The sequence below is a fragment of the Nomascus leucogenys genome, chromosome 7b (assembly GCF_006542625.1).
Source record: "Nomascus leucogenys isolate Asia chromosome 7b, Asia_NLE_v1, whole genome shotgun sequence".
Classification (NCBI taxonomy): Eukaryota; Metazoa; Chordata; class Mammalia; order Primates; family Hylobatidae; genus Nomascus; species Nomascus leucogenys.
In genome coordinates this window covers 71,747,313-71,768,419 of record NC_044387.1, presented here as the reverse complement: position 1 = coordinate 71,768,419, position 21,107 = coordinate 71,747,313, and the positions used below count along the sequence as shown (strand labels likewise).

General features: G+C 44.5%; 1 protein-coding gene and 2 non-coding genes across 3 annotated transcripts; all 3 read right to left on the bottom strand.

Moving 5' to 3' along the window:
• Positions 1 to 884: 884 nt before the first annotated feature.
• On the bottom strand, positions 885 to 5,942 carry RPS3A (ribosomal protein S3A). Its single transcript, XM_003257796.4, has 6 exons — positions 5,808 to 5,942; positions 4,943 to 5,046; positions 4,372 to 4,559; positions 2,455 to 2,663; positions 1,226 to 1,335; positions 885 to 1,053 (listed from the first exon to the last, which is right to left on the bottom strand). The coding sequence occupies exons 1-6, from the start codon at positions 5,867 to 5,869 to the stop codon at positions 932 to 934; spliced, it is 795 nt and encodes a 264-aa protein (XP_003257844.1). The 5' UTR covers positions 5,870 to 5,942; the 3' UTR covers positions 885 to 931.
• On the bottom strand, positions 1,623 to 1,688 carry LOC115836152. The gene has a single exon (XR_004031143.1). It is a non-coding gene; the product is annotated as a small nucleolar RNA SNORD73 (small nucleolar RNA).
• Positions 3,407 to 3,478, bottom strand: LOC115836151. Its single transcript, XR_004031142.1, has one exon. It is a non-coding gene; the product is annotated as a small nucleolar RNA SNORD73 (small nucleolar RNA).
• Positions 5,943 to 21,107: the final 15,165 nt, after the last annotated feature.

Sequence of the window (21,107 nt, the reverse complement as noted above, 5' to 3'; positions counted from 1 at the left end):
TTTGTAGCCCAGACTGGAGTGCAGTGGTGTGTTCTTAGCTCACTGCAACCTCCACCTCCCAGGTTCAAGTGATTTTCATGCCTCAGCCTCCCAAGAAGCTGGGATTACAGGCACCCTGCCACCACACCTGGCTATTTTTAGGTGAGACTGTCTCACCATGTTGGCCAGGCTGGTCTTGAACTTCTGACCTCGAGCAATCCACCCACCTCTGCCTCCCAAAGTGCTGGGATTACTGGCATAAGCTACTGCACTTGACCTCTAAAATATAATTTTTGTATGTAAAAAAGTTTTAAAAATTAAAAAAATTAAATGATACATAAAAAATTCCTTTGAGCTTTGCTATAAAGGGATTTAGTAAGGTGCTCTGGGAGGGGGTATACTAGTATTTGTATGGTGATGGAAGGGACAGTGAGGAATTGTTGATAAAGGTGTGAATTGCTGAAGCCATGAGGCTGATTAGGCAAAAACAAAAAGGCTGTCTTATGTCTTAGCACAATCCATCCAGTGGTATGACAGAAGGTAGTATGATTAACACATGCATAGGTGGCAGAGTATAGGTAACAGAAATTTGTGGGGTTCTTTTCTCTGCTTTACAACTTTTTTAGTGATTATAGGAAGCAAGGTTACCAGCTAAGCAAGAAATGAGAAAACTGAAGGCTTGAGAAGAGGTAGAAACTGAATGAATGAGTGACTGTAGGTGGATAGCACTAAATGCCCACTTGGTAACAGCTTCTCTGCTCCATTTCAGCTTCACAGTAAAGGTGCATAGTAGTATGTTTATATCCAATTTGTCTGGGTCAGAAAAGTTTACCAGCTGTCAAATTTACTGTCTAATCCACCAAGCTGTCAGATTATTTTTTTAAAAAAGAATGTTCAGAAGCAAACCATCACAAATAACACTTTTTATTTGCCACTATTTGAAGTCTGAACTTTAAACAGATTCTTGGACTGGTGGTTCATATCCATCAGCTCGTTCAACTTTAGCACCTGTCTCGTCCCCAGTGGCTTTTCCAGAACTACTGCCTTCACCATGAAGCTCCATGAGCTTTCCCACTAAAAGGCAAAAAACAAACAAACAAAAAACTGTCAGTATATCTTGAAATAATGGTCATCACTACTATGCAAGCATGACAGGAAGAAAAAGGCCATGATATGGCCCCACACTCCTCCTCCACCCAAAAACAATGTATTTGGCCCTACAGGAATCACGTGATTTCTCACTTACATTCAAACTTGGGCTTCTTCAGCATTTTTACTTTTCTAACGAAGACATCATGGAGAGGATAAATAGATTGGCAAGCCTTTTCTATGTCTTTTCCAATGCTGTCTGGAATCCTGCAAACCAGTAGCAGTAAATTTTTTTTCTTAAAGTCCTAGTTCTCAGATATAAGATAAGCCATTTCCTTTAAAAGTAGAGAAGCCTTGGAATAAACCTACACATAACACCTACCTCATTTAACCTGCATAAATCCTGTAAGATAAACTATTATTTTCCTTTCACATGTAAAGGATAGATGATCTGAATTACATAGCTAGCTAGTGGCAAAGTTAGTAGAGTGTTCTGAGTCCAAGCCTTATGCTTTTTCCATTACACCCTCTTAGCTAACTGTATATTGCATGGGAACATCAGAAAAATATAAGTTATCACTGGCCATCATCTGGGACCGAAACTTTTTTCATCACTTATTCCCGTGCATTATTAATCATGAAAGGTTTTGTCTATTCAGTGTATTTCCTCTGTGTGTGTGTGTGTGTGTATATATATATATATGTATGTTTTTTATTTTTTGGGACAGGGTCTCCCTATATTGCCCAGGCTGGCCTCAAACTCCTGGGCTCAAACAATCCTACCACCTCAGCCTCCTGAGTAGCTGGGACTCCAGGCACATCCCACTCCACTCAACTTATTCAGTGTATTTTCCAAGTAGGGGAAAAACATTTCCTGTCCTTCAACTCCATCTACTGTGAGACAGCTTCATTCAAAATAAACAAACACGAAAAAACTGTTATCATTTACAGAGTACTAGCAGATCACCTGAAGTCAGGAGTTCAAGACCAGCCTGGCCAACATGGTGAAACCCCATCTCTACTAAAAATAAAAAAAAAATTAGCTGGGCATGGTGGCGGTCCCCGGTATTCCCAGCTACTCAGGAGGCTGAGGCTCAAGAACTGCTTGAACCCAAGAAGCAGTGGTTGCAGTGAGCCAAGGAGGATCGCAACACTGCACTCCAGCCTGGGCAACAGAGCAAGACTCTGACTCAAATAATAATAATAGTAATAATAATAATTGTATTTACTGAGTACTTAACACTCTTTCACTTAAAGAGATATAGCTAGAAGGATTCACAAACAAGATTTCAACAGACCTTTACCTTGTCTCATATGCTTTCCCTCATCTGAGGAATAATCCAATACTCAAGGTTGTGTTGTGTGAGGAAGCAAAGAAACACTTACAATTTATTGACCACTTCTTTCAAGTCATTTGTCTGCACCTCTCGGGTCATGATTTCCATCATCTTCTTCCGGATTTGGCGGACCTGTTGGTGCTGAGCGTAAGAGGTCTTCCGTATCTGATTGTTACGTTTTTTAGTAAAACCAACACAGAACAGACGAAGCAAGTAACCATCGGTAGTCTTGACATCAACATGAGCTTCAATCATTGTCTGGAGAAAAAAGATACCATCAGATTATCAGGTTTTATGTTATCCATTTATCCCTCAAGTTCTAATTTTAAAAAGCTGGAATGTCAAACACTCATTATTAAATATAAAGTATCCTAATATAGGTAACATCTCTTAAGTTTACAGAATTAACTTCCTTGAACTTACCAATAGTTACCCCCAAATTCTTACCCAATTAAATAACCAGGTCCTCTCAACTGCCCTCCCTCCTCCTTTCTACCCTCCATTATCACTACCACTATCTCAATGGCACCCAAACCCACATCCACTGCATATACATATACCCCTTTAAACAGCTCATACCCCCTGAAGTGTAAAACTACACCAGAGGAAAATGGGTTCTGAGAGGATCCATGGTATTCGATGGTATGAACATCTACAGTGATTATGTCATTTTTCAAGAAACTGTTGTAAATAGGTGACTGCTATAATAACTCTAAATGCATATTTTGAAAGATGTCTTTTATGTTCCAAACTAAAGCCATGCTGATGATTAAATACCCAATTTCAGAGCTAAAATATAATTAAAAACCCCTAGTTAGTGGTCATATTATTGCCTAAATTGAAAAAACAAAAACCATCTTGGGTAGTGATGAAAACTGATTTACCTTGTTTGCATTTTGTAAATTTGATACCTTAATATAAAAAAAAAACTAATCAAATACAATTTACAGCTAAGGGACCTTAAAATATTTCTAGAAATGTAAACCATAAAGCCTTAGAGGAATGTCAGGACAAATGTAACGGTATAATCAGTATGTATCATTTGGGACCGAAACATTTTGTCATCATTCATTCCCACATACAAAATATTCGAACTATGCCAGGTGCAGTGGCTCACGCCTGTAATCCCAGCACTTTTGAGAGGCTAAGGCGGGCAGATCACTTGAAGTCAGGAGTTCGAGACCAGCCTGGCCAATATGGTGAAACCCTGTCTCTACTAAAAATACAAAAATTAGCCGGGTGTAGTGGCAGGTGCCTGTAATCCCAGCTACTCAGGAGGCTGAGGCACAAGAATCACTTGAACCCAGGAGGAGGTTGCAGTGAGCAGAGATGGCGCCACCGCACTCCAGCCTGGATGGTAAGAGACTCAGTCTCCCAAAAACAAAAAAACTCCCACAAAATATTCCAACTGGATAGTTAGCCAGACACATCTGAAATATTTTCATTTCATCCTCACAATTCAATAAAATGTCACTCTTACCTGCACTTTACAAATAAAGACACCGAGGCTTAGAAAACAAGTTACTTTCCAAAGAGAACACAATAGGGAAATGGAGCCCAGATTTTAACCTCACTCCAGAGGCTCTGCCACAATTATGCTCTATTGCCACAGTTAATCAACATTCACTCAATTCTGAGGTCAAAAAATATCCTTAAGACAGGCAAACCGCCCACCTGCACCTAAACGTTCCTCAAAAAAGCCACTAATCTATGCAGCAAGAAAATCTGACTTTGATGATACACCACTATTAAATCTTAGATTTAAATAGTAAAGTATGGGGTGGCAACCCCAGAGTTAGCACTCAACAACGGCAAGAAAACAAAAATTTAAAATGAACTTTGTGGACATTTCACTGGTCTCAATAAATCATTTTATTTATTTAACTTGCTCCTTCCGGTCATCAAACCATGCTATCCTTGGTCAAACACCCATAGCACAACCACTGTAAGGAACTTTGGGTCTCACCTGCCATTTTTTGACCATGGAACACATTTTGTCACGGGTAAGATCCATGCCATGGAAGTTAGTCAGGCAGTTTTTACCCTGAACATCTTCAGTAATCAGCTTGAATTTTCTAAATGCAACTTCATCATTCTGCAAATCAGCAAGACTCACTTCAAACACACGACCCTTGAGACCATCAGATGCAATTTCTACAAAAGAAAAAACAAGTATCTTAACATTTAGGAACCATATAAGCAAAGTCAAGCCTGTAAACTGAGGGTAGAAATTAAGTTAATGGTAAATTATAAAGACCTTAACCTTTGTTATCAAATCTATCCAGACACCAGTGACTTATCGACAGTACTTATTAGAAGCTCAAAACTACCTATGGCACATTTTCTTAATTCAAAAAGCATCATCTTGCTTCTCCAAGTGCTGTACTAAAAACCAGCTCCACAGGTGCCAAGGCTGCAACCAAGAGCTGACATTTCCTTAAAGTCTCCCACCACAGGACCAACAACAGACCAAGATGCCTGCTACAATATACAAGCACCAACTTAAGGAAAATACAAACCAAGAATAAGCTACTTACTCGTTCCTTGGGTCCTAGTGACGAGCGTCTTTCCAATATTTCTTATATTGAACATAGCAGGTGCTTTCACGTCATACCAATCTTTCTTAGAAAATGGATCAACCCTGGATTTTAAGAAAATGCTTAAGTTCCACTGCAGATCATTCTTGCTGTATTTATCACTGTTTATTTCCCATTAATATTTTAAAAAGCTAACCGGCAATTTGATACCAAAGTGTATCTCACAGTGAGGTGAGGGGAACAAACATAAATCTAGCTCTTCCCACTGTACGTTTCACTGCATGCATCAGACTTTGAAAAGTTATGTCCGCTTCCCACCCTCATCGGTCCTTCCACTACACAGGCACTTGGAGTAACATGCATCGATCCTTCCACTATACAGGCACGAGTAACATGCAGTCTCATTAACTTTGCTAGCACGTAATGGCATGTACTGGTAACTAAGACCCTGCATGGCCTCAAAGCTTAGTAGGAGCTCACAGATTCCAGCGGGACCAAGCAAAGGCGGGATTGACGGGTCCTGAATGGATAGAAAGGTGCTTTTCTCAACTCCTGCTGTCGCAGTGCCATCAAACACTCGCGGAATTGAGGCAGCCCGTGAGCCCACAAAACATTCCAGCCAAGTCACGGCGGCAAGCCGGCTCAAACGCGACGCGCACAAGGACCAGAAGGCCTGGGAAAAGCAGCCGACTTGCCGCTACTCAACACCCAGACCCTCCAGGCCGCGTTGTGGGTGCACCAACCCGCCACGGCCCGCACAATCCGACTGGAATCCTCGCCATCCGGCCTATGCAGCGATAAAGGACCAGCCCGCCGATTCCAGCAGACACCCAAAAAGCAAGACGCCACGACAGTCGCCACTTACACTTTCTTCTTGGCTCCCTTTTTGCCGCCTTTGGTAAGGCGCTTGTTCTTGCCAACCGCCATGATGCTAGTCAGAGAGCCAAAAGGGCGGAAGTGCGAGTCGCGCGAGAACTTAGGCGTACGGGGCGGGGCTCGCCGTCTACGTGACCTTTGCCCTGTTATTCTTCCGGCCTCAAGAATTCCGCGACAGTAGAGAGCGCCACTCCTTCGACTGTGGTTGCGACACCGCCATCGTGTGTGGGGAGGCCGCGCGGCATGCCGCGGGCTCACTGGAGGCTGCGCTGTGTAGACGAAGGCGTCGGTGGCCTGACGTCTGGTTACCTGTGGTTTCTGTGGCTGTGACGTCGGGAAGTAAGTTTCTGTAAAACGAGAGGCCCACTCAACATCGTTCAAAGCTGAACTCACCGTCTAACCCCCAAACCTGCTGTTTGAGAGCCTTGGCTTTGGAGTCAGTCAGCGGATCTGATTCAAATGCCGGTTTCAACAGGGCTTTGCTTGAGACCGGCCTCTCCACGCTTGTTTTCCTCATGCGTAAAATGGGAGTGATAAAACGGTCGGCTTCATGAGGTTTCGTAGGGCAAAATGAGCATCACTCCAGAGATGCTAGCAACGTTCAGCTTGTTGATGTGAGTGCTGGTTCATCTCAGGTGTTGTTGCTTTGTGAACATTCACTAAGCGTTACGCTTATTTGTATCCTTTTCTATATGTCTGTTATATGTTGATTAAAAGGTTTTTTTAAAGTAGAGTGAGACCGAACTCTTTGGCTCACACCGGTAATCCCAGCACTTTGAGAGGCTGAGGCAGGGAAATCAGTTGAAGCAAGGAATTGGAGACTAGCCTGGGCCACACAGCCAGACCCCGTCTCTACAAGAAAATGATAAAATTAGCAGGGCGTTGGCCGGGCGCGGTGGCCCACGCCTGTAATCCCAGCACTTTGGGAGGCTGAGGCGGGCGGATCGCCTGAGCCCAGGAGTTCGAGACCAGCCTGGCCAACACAGTGAAACCCCGTCTCTACTAAACATACAAAAAATTAGCCGGGCGTGGTGGTGGGTGCCTGTAATCCCAGCTACTCGGGAGGCTGAGGCACGAGAATCTGAGCTCAGGAGGCGGAAGTTGCAGTGAGCCGAAACCGCGCCATTGCCTGGCCAACAAGAGTGAAACTGCGTCTAAAAAAAAAAGTGAGATCTCCAAATTTTTCCATTTTTGCAACTAATCCGACCCCCCTCCCATTTTGTTTTAACTAGGGGTTAACAGCACATCCTGGCAAGATGTGGCTGGCTAGCTCAAGTGTGCAGCCCTCAGAAAGCATCTGGCCCATACAGGCTTGGTACTCAGCCAGTGGTGTGTTGAGTTCCCTTCTCTAACTTCCCCTCTGGCAGAAAACCCTGTGACCAAGCCAGAAACCAACCCTCACTTACAAGGCCCCCTGCAAGCTTTTAAACTTAAATCCCTTCCAGTCCTGCTAGCCTCCATCGCCTACCTCCCACTACACCCACCCCCCAAGACAACCTTCCTAAACCTCTAGTAGGATCCTGAAATCTTTCAGTAATTCCATAAATCTCAGTTGCCTGGAGGATAAATTCAAAGTCTTAGTTTCATAATAGTATGAATGTACTTAACAATACTGAACTGTACACTTAAAAAACGTTAAGGTAGGCCTTCCAGGTGCCTCAGGCCTGTAGTTCCAGGTATTCGGAAGGCTGAGGCAGGAGGATCACTTGAGGCTAGGAGTTGGACTCCAGCCTGGGTAACATAGTGAGACCCCATCTCTTTTTTAAAAAATGGTTAAGATGGTAAATTTGGCCAGGTGTGGTGGCTCATGCCTGTAATCCCAGCACTTTAAGAGGCCAAGGCAGGAGGTTTGCTTGAGCTCAGGAGTTTGATGCCAGCCTGGGCAACCTTACAAGACCTCGTCTCACCTAAAAATCAAAAAAATTAGCCCGTCATGATAGCTCATGCCTGTAGTCCCAACTACTCGGAAGGCTGAGGTAGGAGGATCCCCAGCACTTTTGGAGGCTGAGGCAGATGGATCACTTGAGGCCAAGAGTTCGAGACCAGCCTGGACAACATAGTGAAACCCCGACTCCACTAAAAATACAAAAATTAGCTGGGCGTGGTGGTGCACACCTGTAGTCTCAGCTACTCAGGAGGCTGAGGCACGAGAATCGCCTGAACCTGGGAAGTGGAGGCTGCAGTAAGCCGAAATCACACCACTGCACTCCAGCCTGGGCTGGACAGAGTGAAACTCCATTTAAAAAAAAAAAATTATATATGTATATATATGTATATGTATATGTATATGTATATGTATATGTATATGTATATGTATATGTATATATTATGGGCCCCCAGTCTGCCTACTCCGCATAAAAACCAAACTTACCTTTTCCTTATCTGATTCCTCTTTCTGCCCAAGAGTGAAAGCCACAGGGAGAGGCCTTAATGAAGTCAGCTGCATCTAATTTATTTTAGCAGCACCAGCACCTAAGGGATTTGTCAGAGGTCTGTATTTCAATCCTCAACTTTGTTTTGTAGTAAAAGCTTTAAAAAATTTAATATTTTCCTGACCCTTTACATTAAATGGTGCAATCGGCAGTTTTAATGTAATTGTGGTGAATAAAAGTTAGGGGGTGTGAAATTAGTTTATTGGGTCTCAACCATCATTAAATATTTTCAGATAGAATAAAATGGAACAGGCCAGGCATGGTGGTTCACGCCTCAGCATTTTGGGAGGCTGAGACAAGTGAATCTTTTGAGCTCAGGGGTTGCAGACCAGCCTGGACAACATGGCAAAAAACGCTGTCTCTACAAAAAATACAAAAATTAGTCAGGCGTGGTGGTGACTTGTGGTCCCAGCTACTTAGTAGGCTAGGTGGGAGGATCGCCTGCACCCGGGAGGTTGAGGCAGCAGTGAGCCATGATGGCACCACTAAGTGAGACCCTGTCTCTAAAAAAATAATAATAAAATGGAACAGAAAAATGTCAGAATACATCAAGCCTATTGAGGTGTCAATATTGTTTCATTGGCTGGGTGTGGTGGCTCACACCTGTAATCCCAACACTTTGGGAGGCTGAGACAGGCGGGTCACCTGAGGTCAGGAGCTGGAGACCAACCAGCCTGGCCAACATGGTGAAACCCCATCTCTACTAAAAATACAAAAATTATCCAGGCATGGTGAGGGGCGCCTGTAATCCCAGCTATTTGGGAGGCTGAGGCAGGAGAATCACTGGAACCTGGGAGGCGGAGGTTGCAGTGAGCCGAGATTGCGCCACTGCACTCCAGCCTGGGTGACAGAGCGAGATTCCATCCAAAAAAAAAAAAAAAAAAAAAGTACAGTACTATAATCTTGTGGGATACTGGTATTGACTGGAAGTCATTATGTGGCACATAATTGTAGTAGACATTCAGTAACTTTAACTTTCCTTTTCTGTGTTCCCTAAAATAAATATAAGATTTATTATCTAGCTTTCTCTCCACTGCCCACTGACATTTATATCAACATCTCCCTGTCCTCAACCTTGTGATAACTTTATGTCGAGTGTTGCTCTTGTTGGAGTCATTTCCCATCCCTGCCTCCCCTGCAGAGTTTGTTGTGATTGCCAGATAGGAAGAAAGAACTTGTTCCTGGATATAAAGCAAGAGGATTGAGAACAAAAGCTGAGATTAAATCTGTACATGGTGATATTAGCGTCATTATAAAAGTACAGAGGTACAACCAAACTGGATTCCTTCATACCATTGCTGTTCCTAAGAGCAGCACACATCCAGGGCAGGGGCACTCCCTTTGCTTCACTGTCCACACTGCCATTGTTTTTGCTGTTTTAACATGGAAATTGAAACCACTGCACTCCAGTGTGGGTGACAGAGAGACTCTGTCTCAGAAAAACAACAACAACAACAAAAAAACACTTTGCTCATACTCTAAAAGCACAAGTGCTGGAACTTTCCTTCTAGTCAGCAACATTTCACAAAGTGAAAATCTAGGGCTAGAATCTAGAATCTAGTACAATCACTATTTGGTATCATGTAGGTCTAGGTTCAATCTCACCTTATCACATAGTAGGTTTTTTTTGTTGTCATTTTTGTTTTTAAACATTTACTTTAGGTTCAGGGGTACACGGGCAGGTTTGTTGTATTGGTAAACTCGTGTCAGGGGGGTTTGTTGTATAGATTATTTTATCACACAGGTACTAAGCCCAGTACCCACCAGTTATTTTTTCTGATCCTCTTCTTCCTTCCACCCTCCACCCTCCATTCTCAAGCAGACCCCAGTGTCTGTGTTCTCCTCTTTGTGCCCGTGTGTTCTCATTATTTAGTTCCCACTTATACACTTATAAGTGAGAACGTAGTATTTGGTTTTCTTTTCCTGTGTTAGTTTGCTATAGATAATGGCCTCAAGCTCCATTCTTGTTCCTGCAAAAGACATAATCTTGTTCTTTTTTTATGGCTGCGTAGTAGTCCGTGGTGTGTGTATACTACATTTTCCTTATCCAGTCTGCCATTGATGGGCATTTAGGTTGATTCCATGTCTTTGCTATTATCACGTAGCAGTTTGACTTCAGAAAAATTTTTAATCTTTCTGAACTTGTTTTCTCATTACCATATTAGTTCAGTTCAAGGCTGCCATGTTGGATAACTCCAGGAGAGCCACTCACATAGATTGCACAGGGAGTTACACAACAACTTGGTTCAGAAGCTGTAACAGAGACTTAAATAACAGTGGCATAAACAAAGTAGAAGTTGGCCGGGTGCAGTGGCTCACGCCTGTAATCCCAGCACTTTGGGAGGCCGAGGAGGGCGGATCATGAGGTCAGGAATTTGAGACCAGCCTGGCCAACATGATGAAACCCCATCTCTACTAAAAATACAAAAATTGCCTGGGCGTGGTGGCAGGCACCTGTAGTCCCAGCTACTCGGGAGGCTGAGGCAAGAGAATCTCTTGAACCCAGGAGGCGGAGGTCGCAGTGAGCTGAGATCACGCTGTTGCACTCCAGCCTGGGTGACAGGGTGAAACTCTGTCTCAGAAAAAAAAAAAAAAACAAGGTAGAAGTTATTTCTCACTTATGTGACAGTCCAAGTGGATGCAGTCCAGGGCTGATGATGTATATGCCTCATAGTGTTGGTTACCGAAGTGTCAGTGATTTCATCAGTCTTATTACTCTGCTATCCATACTGTGCTGTCATCCATGTGGTCTAGAATGAAAAGTCAACATTTACGCTGGGCGTGCAGTGGCTCATACCTGTAATTCTAGCACTTCGGGAAGCCAAGGCAGGAGGATTGCTTGAGCCCCAGAGTTCAAGGCTGGAGGGAGCTGTGATTGTACCACTGCACTCCAGCCTTGTTGACTTGTCTCTAAAAAATAGAAAGAAAAGTCAACATTTAGTCCAGCAGAGAGAGGAAGAAGCAAAGAAGAGGGCACATTCCTTTCCTTACACAATGCCATCCACAAGTTGGACCAGCATTAACATTGACAGAGACCTTAAGACTGACAAAGCCAACGCTTGTGGCAATAAGATACCAACATGACAGGTAGTGGGCCCTGAAAGAAATAAAATATTCTATCCCAAAATATATATTTTGGGGGATGTACTGGGTATTGGGAGGGGAGACAGGGTCCCACTCTATTGCCCAGGCTAGGGTGCAGTGACGTGATCTCGGCTCACTGCAGCCTCAATCGTTCTGGCTGAAGCAATCTTCCCACCTCAGCTTCTCAAATAGCTGGGACTACAGGCATGTGCCATCATGCCTGGCTAATTTTTTGGTATTTTTTCTAGAGACAGGGTTTCGCCATGTTGCCCAGGCTGGTCTTGACTTCCTGGGCTCAAGCAATTTGTCAGCCTCAGCCTCCCGAAATTCTTAGGATTACTGATATGAGCCACTGTGCCTGACCCCAAAATATATTTCTTTGACATTTTTAAATGACCTTGCAAAGCTGTCTCTTGTGGAGAAAAATCTACATTGTGTAGAGAATCCCCTTCCTTTTTCCAGGTCTTTTTCCTCATCCAGGAGTGAATTAAGTCTGGCACCTTAATTAAGTCTGGCACCTTTTCATGTCTCATAAGAAACATTTATAATCTATTCTCTCTAAGCCTGCTACCTGGAGGCTTCATCTGCATAGTAAGAACTTTGGTCTCCACAACTCCTTAACGCAGGCACTCCCTTCTATTGATTCTAGGTCTTTAGATAAACTCAACATGTGCCAATCTGAAAATTTCTGAATCCATCTATGACCTGCAAGCCCCTTCAGACCTGACTTCAAGTTGTCCTATCTTTCCTGACCAATGTACATCTTTGTGTTTTTTTGCTTTTGGTTTTTTGTGGTTTTTTTTTGAGACGGAGTTTCACTCTTGTACCCCAGGCTGGAGTGCAATGGCGCGATCTCAGCTCACCGCAATCTCAACCTCCCAGGTTCAAGCGATTTTCCTGCCTCAGGCTCCTGAGTTGCTGGGATTACAGGCACCCACCACCACCACCCGGCTAATTTTTGTATTTTTAGTAGAGACAGGGTTTCACCATATTGGCCAGGCTGGTCTACAACTCCTGACCTCAGGTGATCCACCTGCCTTGGCCTCCCAAAGTGCTGGGATTACAGGCGTGAGCCACCGGACCTGGGCTGTACATCTTACATGTATTGATTGATGTCCTGTGTCCCCCTAAAACGTATAAAACCAAGCTGTAGCCTGACCACGTTGGGCACAGGTTCTCAGGATCTCCAGGGCTGTGTCATGGCCCATGGCCACTCATATTTGTCTCAGAGTAAATCTCTTTAAATATTTTGCAGAGTTTGACTCTTTTTGTCGACGTGCAGAAATTAAAGGCTTGGAAAATAGAATAAGCAGTAAGAACCTTGGATGTGCTGATTTCGATCAGAAGCTTGGGTTATAAAAACTGAGTAAGATAAATTCCAGCACTTTGGGAGGCCAAGGCGGGCAGATCACGAGGTCAGGAGATCGAGACCAGCCTGGCCAACATGGTGAAACCCCATCTCTACTAAAAATACAAAAATTAGCTGGGTGTGGTGGCACGCATCTGTAGTTCCAGCTATTTGGGAGGCTGAGGCACGAGAATCGCTTGAACCCAGGTGGCAGAGGTTGCAGTGAGCCAAGATCGCGCCACTGTACTCCAGCCTGGTGACAGAGCAAGACCCTGTCTCAAAAAAAAAAAAAAAAAAAAAAAAAAAAAAAAAATCACACACACAAAAATCTGAGTAAGATAATGGAAATGGTAATAAGCAAATATATGTGAGCAGTCCAGAAGACCCCAACATAGTCAGGGGCCAAATGACTGTGAGAGTCACCTCAATCTGTCATTTATCTTCCCCTAGATTAAAGGGAAGAAAGGATCTTGTTTCTGGAGGGAATTCAGTCTGGTCCTGGAGTGGAAATATTTTTGACTAAGGACAGAATAGTGACCCCAAGGGTCAGAAGTGGAGAAAGGTACTTTTGACAAGATGAGTTGGAGAAGGATAATTTTAAAGAAAATGAATTCATTCACTCATTTATGTATTCATTCATTAGTGCTAGGTACTGTGATGTGGGTGTGAGAGGGAACAGGCTCTATCCTCAGGGATCTTGTGGTCTGGAATCTAAGGATATTGAGTAATGTGGGTCTCTGTTTACTTACACACTCCCATATCCATATATGGATTGTACTCAGTGATACCTTTACATGGTATACTAAAACAGCAATGTCCTGTACATACTACCATGAAGTCCAAGTCAAGTCAAATTACAAAGCTTTCTCTTTTTTTGAGATGGAGTTTCGCTCTTATTGCCCAGGCTGGAGTGCAATGGCATGATCTCGGCTCACAGTAACCTCCGCCTTCCAGGTTCAAGTGATTCTCCTGTCTCAGCCTCCCGAGTAGCTGGGATTACAGGCATGTACCACCATGCCCTGCTGATTTTGTATTTTTAGTAGAGACGGCGGTCTCTGCATGTTAGTCAGGCTGGTCTCGAACTCCTGCCCTCAGGTGATCTGCCCACCTCAGCCTCCCAAAGTGCTGGGATAACAGGCATGAGCCACCGCGCCTGGCAAATTACAAAGCTTTCAAAAGATTCACTCATTTTGTTAAAACTTTTTATTTTGTTTTTTTTTTTTGAGACAGGGTCTTGGTCTGTCGCCCAGGCTGGAGTGCAGTGGTGCCATCATGGCTCACTGCAACCTCAACCTCCTGGGCTCACAGGTGATCGTCACAGTAACCTCTGCCTCCCGGGTTCAAGCGATCCTCCTTCCTCAGCATCCTGGGTAGCTGGGACTACAGGCATGCACCACCATATGCCTGGCTAATTTTTTGTACTTTTTTGGAGAGACTAGGTTTCACCATGTTGCTCAGGCTGCTAAATTTTGATCAGAATAAATATCCATACATATGCTTCCTACCCTCTGTTCCCAAAATCTGTATTGGAAATAGGGAGCTCCTCTTAAATAGCATGGAGATCCTCTTTGCTTCCTTTCCTATGGAAATAGCATTCGTTGCATATATGCAATGGTATTCACTGTAATAAGATTTTTACTGGCTGGAAGTGGGGCTCACACCTGTAATCCCAGCAGTTTGGGAGGCCAAGGTAGATGGATGACTTGAGGTCGAGAGTTTGAGACCAGCCTCACCAACATAGTGAAAACTCGAGTCTACTAAAAAAAAAAAAAAAAAAAAAAAAAATACAAAAATTATCCAGGTGTGGTGGCGAGCACCTATACTCCCAGCTACTCAGGAGGCTAAGGCACGATAATTCCTTGAACCTGGGAGGTAGAAGTTGCAGTGAGCGGAGATCACGTCACTGCACACGAGCCTGGGCAATGGAGAAAGACCCCATCTCAACAACAAAATATTTTTATTTATAAATCGATATTTATTTATTCAATAGTATTATTAACTATTAATTATTGAATAAACAAATATCGGATTTGTAAGTGCCTAGTGACCCTTATCCTCTCAGTATGACCTTTATTTTGAGATACTCTCGACTATGTAATTTGTAATTAATTGACATGACTTCAATTCCAGCTTCCTCATCAAATAGTTTTGTAATCACAGGCAAGTCACTTAATCCCTCTGTGTTTTAGGTCCCTGTAAAATGGAGGTAGTAATGCCTGTCCTACCCACCTCAAAGGATTATTGGCATTCTCTCAGTAAAATAAAAAGTACATAGAATGGTGATTTTTTTTCAGTTATTTTTATTTTTATTATGATTATTTTTGAGACAGAGTCTCACTCCGTTGCTTAGGCTGGAGTGCAGTGGTGCAGTCTCAGCTCACTGCAACCTCCACCTCCCAGGCTCAAGTGATTCTCCTGTCTCAGCTTCCCCAGTAGCTGGGACTACAGGTGCACGTCACCACGGCCAGCCAATTTTTTTTTTTTTAAGATGGAGTCTCACTCTGTCGCCAGGCTGGAGTGCAGTAGCATGATCTCAGCTCACTGCAACCTCCGACTCCCTGGTTCAAGGGGTTCTCCTGCCTCAGCCTCCCCAGTAGCTGGGATTACAGGCACGTGCCACCACGCCCAGCTAATTTTTTTTTTTTTTTTTTTTTGAGCTCTGTCACCCAAGCTGGAGTGCAGTGGCGCAATCTCCGCTCACTGCAAGCTCTGCCTCCCGGATTCACGCCATTCTCTTGCCTCAGCCTCCCGAGTAGCTGGGACTACAGGTGCCCGCCACTGCGCCCGGCTAATTTTTTGTATTTTTAGTAGAGACAGGGTTTCACTGTGTTAGCCAGGATGGTCTCGATCTCCTGACCTCGTGATCCACCTGCCTCTGCCTCCCAAAGTGCTGGGATTACAGGCGTGAGCCACCGCGCCCAGCTGCACCCAGCTAATTTTTTATATTTTTAGTAGAGACGGGGTTTCACTGTGTTGGCCAGGATGGTCTTGATCTCCTGACCTCGTGATCTGCCCACCTCGGCCTCCCAAAGTGCTGGGATTACAGACATGAGCTACCGCACCCGGCCTTTTTGTATTTTTATTAGAGACAGGGTTTCACCATGATGGCCAGGCTGGTCTCGAACCCCTGACCTCAGGTGATCTGCCTGCCTCGGCCCCCCAAAGGGCTGGTGTTACAGGTGTGAGCCACCGCACCCGGCCTTTTCAGTGATTTTTTAAAAAATTGCTATCATTGCAGGCTTTGAGCATACACCAGCATTCAGGGTGGTGTATCAACTAATTTTTCTGAGTACCTTGAAAAATGATCTCATACTGAATTTCTCTTTTTCTTGGAAATACCATACAATCTCATTTTTCTATTCCTGTTCCTGTTTGTGCATTTTTCCTTCCCAATAATTGCTAAAATGAGTAGTTTAAATAATTTAAGCCTCTGGTAGTTACAATAAAATAATGAGAAAACAGGTAGAAGCTTTCATTATATTATGGTGTGATAGGAAAATAAAATAAATCTTGGGACCCCAAAATCACTAAGTCAAAGTGAAAAGTCAAGCTGGGAACTACTTGAAAACCTGATTTTCATTCTTTTTATTTTCATTTTTTAAAATTTTTGACAGTCTTGCTCTGTCGCCCAGGCTGGAGTACAGTGGTACAATCTCTGCTCATTGTAACCTCTGCCTCCTGGGTTCAAGGGATCCTCCTGCCTCAACCTCCCAAGTAGCTACAACTACAGGCACATGCCACCACGCCTAAATTTTTGTATTTTTAGTAGGACGAGGTTTCTCCATTTTGGCCAGGCTGGTCTTGAACTCCTGACCTCAGGTGATCCACCAGCCTCAGCCTCCCAAAGTGTTAGAATTACAGGCATGAGCCACCCCGCCCAGCTCCTGCCTTTCATTCTATTCCTTAAAAAAAAAAATAGCTACTAAGATTAAAAAGCTACATACCACCCTCACAGGGAATTTCCTTGTGGACAAAGGACAGACAGAACTCAAAGTCATCCCCTTGCTCACTGAGATAAATGCACATCTGATTGCTTCCTTTGGAAAGGCTAATCAGAAACTCAAAAGAATGCAACCGTTTGTCTCTTAACACCTATGACCTGGAAGCCTCCTGCCCACTTCGAGTTGTCCCACCTTTCCGGATGGAATCAATGTCTATGTTACACATATTGATTGATGTCTCATGTCTCCCTAAAATGTATAAAACCAAGCTGTGCCCCAACCACCTTGGGCACATGTCATCAGGACTTTCTGAGGCTGTGTCAAGGGCACGCGTCCTTAACTTGGACAAAAATAAACTTCCTAAATTGACTGAGACCTGTCTCAGATATTTGGGGTTCACAATGGCAATGGGAAAGAAAACATCGTGGAAATCCTGACCTAGTAGTATAACCGCCCGATGGGTTTCACCTTGACCACTGTCTAGATCTAGACCTAGACAGAGCCAATTCATCAAGACAGGAGAATTGGAATAGAGAAAGAGTAATTCACGCAGAGCCAGCTGTGCGGGAGACCGGGGTTTTATTACTCAAATCAGTGTCCCCGAGCATTTAAGCATTCAGGAAGCAGAGTCTTTAAGGACAACTTGGTGGGTAGGAGGAATCCAGTCAGGTGGGAGTTCTGATTGGTCAGAGATGAAATCATAGGGAGTCGAAGCTGTCTTCTGTCTCTGAGTCTGTTCCTGGGTGGAGGCCACAAGATCAGATGAGCCAGTTTATCCATCTGGGTAGTGTCAGCTGATCCATCAAGTGCAGGGTCTTCAAAGTATCTCAAGCACTGATTTTAGGAGCAGTTTAGGGAGGGTCAGAATCTTGTAGTCTCCGGCTGCGTGAATCCTAAATCGTAATTTCTAATCTTGTGGCTAATGTTAGTCCTACAAAGGCAATCCAGGGAAGAAGAAGTGCTTTGGGAAAGGGCCATTACTGTCTTTGTTTGTTTTGTTTTGTTTTGTCTCGCTCTGTCGCCCAGGCTAGATGGAGTGCAGTGGCGTGATCTCAGCTTACCGCAACTTCCGACTCCCTGGTTCAAGCAATTCTCCTTCCCCAGACTTCTGAGTATCTGGGACTACAGACACCTGTCACCACGCCCAGCTAATTTTTTATTTTTAGTAGAGACTGGGTTTCACCATGTTGGCCAGGATGGTCTGGATCTACTGACCTCGTAATCCGCCCACCTCAGCCTCCCAAAGTGCTGGGATTACAGGGGTGAGCCGCCACACCCGGCCTCTGTCTTTGTTTTAAACTATAAACTATAAACTAAATTTCTCCCAAAGTTAGTTCAGCCTACGCCCAGGAATGAACAAGGACAACTTGGAGGTTAGAAGCAAGATGGAGTCAGTTAAGTGAGATCTCTTTCACTGTCTGTCATAATTTTGCAAAGGTGGTTTCAGTAGTAGAATTATTTACATGATCTCATTTAATCTCTTTTATTCCTCATGACACTGTTGCAGGGTAGGATTATTAAATGAGGAAACAAGACTCAGTGGTTTAGTGACTTGGTTGGAATCACACAATTAAAAGTGTGGAGCTAGAATTCAAACCCAAATTTGGCCTCAAAGATTAACTTTTTTTTTTTTGATTTGGAGTCTCACTTTGTTGCCCAGGCTGGAGTGCAATGGTGCTATCTCGGCTCGCTGCAACCTCCTCCTGGTTTCAAGTGATTCTCCTGCCTCAGCCTCCTGAGTAGCTGGGATTACAGGTACCCACCACCGTGCTCAGCTAATTTTTGTATTTTTAGTAGAGACCAGGGTTTCACCATGTTGGCCAGGATGGTCTTGAACTCCTGACCTCAGGTGATCTGCCCGCCTTGGCCTCCCAAAGTGCTGGGATTACAGGAGTGAGCCACCGTGCCCGGCCAAAGATTAACCTTTTCTTTTTTTTTTTTTTTTTTTTTGATACAGAGTCTTGCTCTTTCACCCAGGCTGGAGTGCAGTGGCTTGATCTCGGCTCACTGCAGGCTCCGCCCCCCGGGGTTCACGCCATTCTCCTGCCTCAGCCTCCCGCATAGCTGGGATTACAGGAGCCCGCCACCTCGCCCGTATTTTTGGTAGAGACGGGGTTTCACGATGTTAGCCAGGATGGTCTCGATCTCCTGACCTCGTGATCTGCCTGCCTCAGCCTCCCAAAGTGCTGGGATTACAGGCATGAGCCACCGCGTCCGGCCTTAAGATTAACCTTTTCATCTAACAAATTCTCAGGTGGTGCCTATGCTGCTAGTCTGGGGTCCCCATTATGTGAACCACTGGGCAAAAACTCTGTGGTATTTATCCTCCAGTACCTGTGTTCCCTGTTATTGTATGTGATTATGAGTCAGGTGTGGCCACAAGAGGAGATAAAGGAGAGGCACAGGAAAATAGATAGTTATACTTACAGGTCCTGAAGAGGGGGTCACTGTGTACCATGCAGGGTCACAGGGGAAGCATCAGGTTTGGATCAGGTGGCAGAAGCTAGAATTGGGTTTGAATTCTAGCTTGGGAAACCAAGCCTAGAGCCTTTATTGAGATTTTGTAGAAAGGCAGGGCAGGGTAAATGGTTAAGGCCTGGTGCATGGGTATAGATAGAGGCCAAGGGGCTCTGGATTGGTTAGTTTGCATATAGAAAGCATGCTCTCAGCTGAGTTCTTTGCTATTTTTAACTGGCACCAGCCTGGGCAACATGGCAAAACACCGTCTCTACAAAACCATAAAAATTGGCCGGGCTTGGTGTCTCACGCCTGTAATGCTAGAACTTTGGGAGGCTGAGGCAAGTGAATCACCTGAGGTCAAGAGTTCGAGACCAACTTGGCCAATATGGCAAAACCCCCTCTCTACTAAAAATACAAAAATTAGCCAGGCATGGTGGTGCATACCTGTAATTCCAGCTACTCAGGAGTCTGAGGCAGGAGAATCTCCTGAACCCCTGGGGGCAGAGGTCGCAGTGAGCCGAGATAGCGCCACTGCACTCCAACACGGGCGACAGAGTGAAACTCCATCTCAAAGATTAAAAAAAAAAAAAAAATTAGCCACCCTTGGTGATGTGCACCTGTAGTCCCTGCTACTTGGGAGGCTGAGGTGGGAGGATAGCTTGAGCCTGGGAGTTTGAGGCTGCTGCAGTGAGCCATGATCACACAACTGCACTCCAGCCTGGGTGACTTGGTGAGCTTGTCTCAAAAAAGTAAAATAAAATAAATAATTGGGATTGAACACAGTAGTGCATGCCTGTAATCCCAGCACTTTGGGAGGCTGAGGCAGGCAGATCACTTGAAGTCAGGAGTTTGAGACCAGCCTAGCCAACATGGTGAGACGCTGACTCTACTAAAAATACAAAAATTAGCCATTCCCAGTCCCATGCACCTGTAATCCCAGCTACTCGGGAGGCTGAAGCACGAGAATCAACTGAATCCAGGAGGTGGTGGTTGCAGGTGGGAGCCGAGATGGCACCATTGCACTCCAGCCTGGGCAACAGTGAGACTTTGTCTTTTTGTTGTTTTTTTTTTTTAAAAAAAAAAAAAAAAAAAAAAAAAGCTGGGCATAGTGGTGGCTCATGCCTGTAATCCCAGCACTTTGGGAGGCTAAGGCAGGTGGATCACCTGACATCAGGAGTTCAAGACCAGCCTGGCCAAGATGATGAAACCCCATCTCTACTAAAAATACAAAAAATTAGCCAGGCGTGGTGGTGGGCGCCAGTAATCCCAGCTACTCAGGAGGCTGAGGTAGGAAAATCCCTTTAAAAACTTGGGAGGCGGAGGGGAGGTTGCAGTGAGTCTAGATTGCGCCACTCTACTCTAGCCTGGACAACAAGAGTGAAACGCTGTCTCAAAAAAAAAAAAAAAAAAAAATTGGCTAGCCCTGGTATGGGCAATCACCCTGGACAGAAAAGTTTTTTCAGATTTCACAACATCATTATATACAGAAAATAAAAAATGGCCAGGCGCAGGGCCTCATACCTGTAATCCTAGCACTTTGCGAGGCCAAGACGGGCAGACCACCTGAGGTCAGGAGTTCAAGACCAGCCTGGCTGACTGGTGAAACCCTTTCTCTACAAAAATACAAAAATTAGCTGGGCAAGATGGTGGGTGCCTGTAATCCCAGCTACTCAGGAGGCTGAGGCCAGAGAATCGCTTGAACCCAGGAGGTGGAGGTTGCAGTGAGCAGTAAGGTGAGATGCACCATCGCACTCCAGCCTGGGCAACAGAGCAAGACTCCATCTTGGAAAAAAAAGTAAAAATAAAAAATAAAAATAAAAAATATATACTATATTGTCTATAGTACTGGGCCAGAGGTGGTGGCTCACACCTGTAATCTCAGCACTTTGGGAGGCCGAGGAGGGCGGATCACCTGAGGTCAGGAGTTTGAGACCAGCCTGGCCAACACAGTGAAACCCCGTCTCTATTAAAAATACAGAAATTAGCTGGGCGTGGTGGTGGGCGCCTGTAATACCAGCTACTCG

What these genes read in the sequence shown, in the direction of transcription:
- RPS3A (XM_003257796.4), bottom strand. Translation starts at nt 5,869, where the DNA reads ATGGCGGTTGGCAAGAACAAGCGCCTTACCAAAGGCGGCAAAAAGGGA. An exon ending in AAGGGAGCCAAGAAGAAAGT is followed by an intron (nt 5,047 to 5,807) that starts GTAAGTGGCGAC and finishes CTTAAAATCCAG; the next exon opens with GGTTGATCCATTTTCTAAGA. An exon ending in GAAGAAGCCCAAGTTTGAAT is followed by an intron (nt 1,054 to 1,225) that starts GTAAGTGAGAAA and finishes TTTGCCTTTTAG; the next exon opens with TGGGAAAGCTCATGGAGCTT.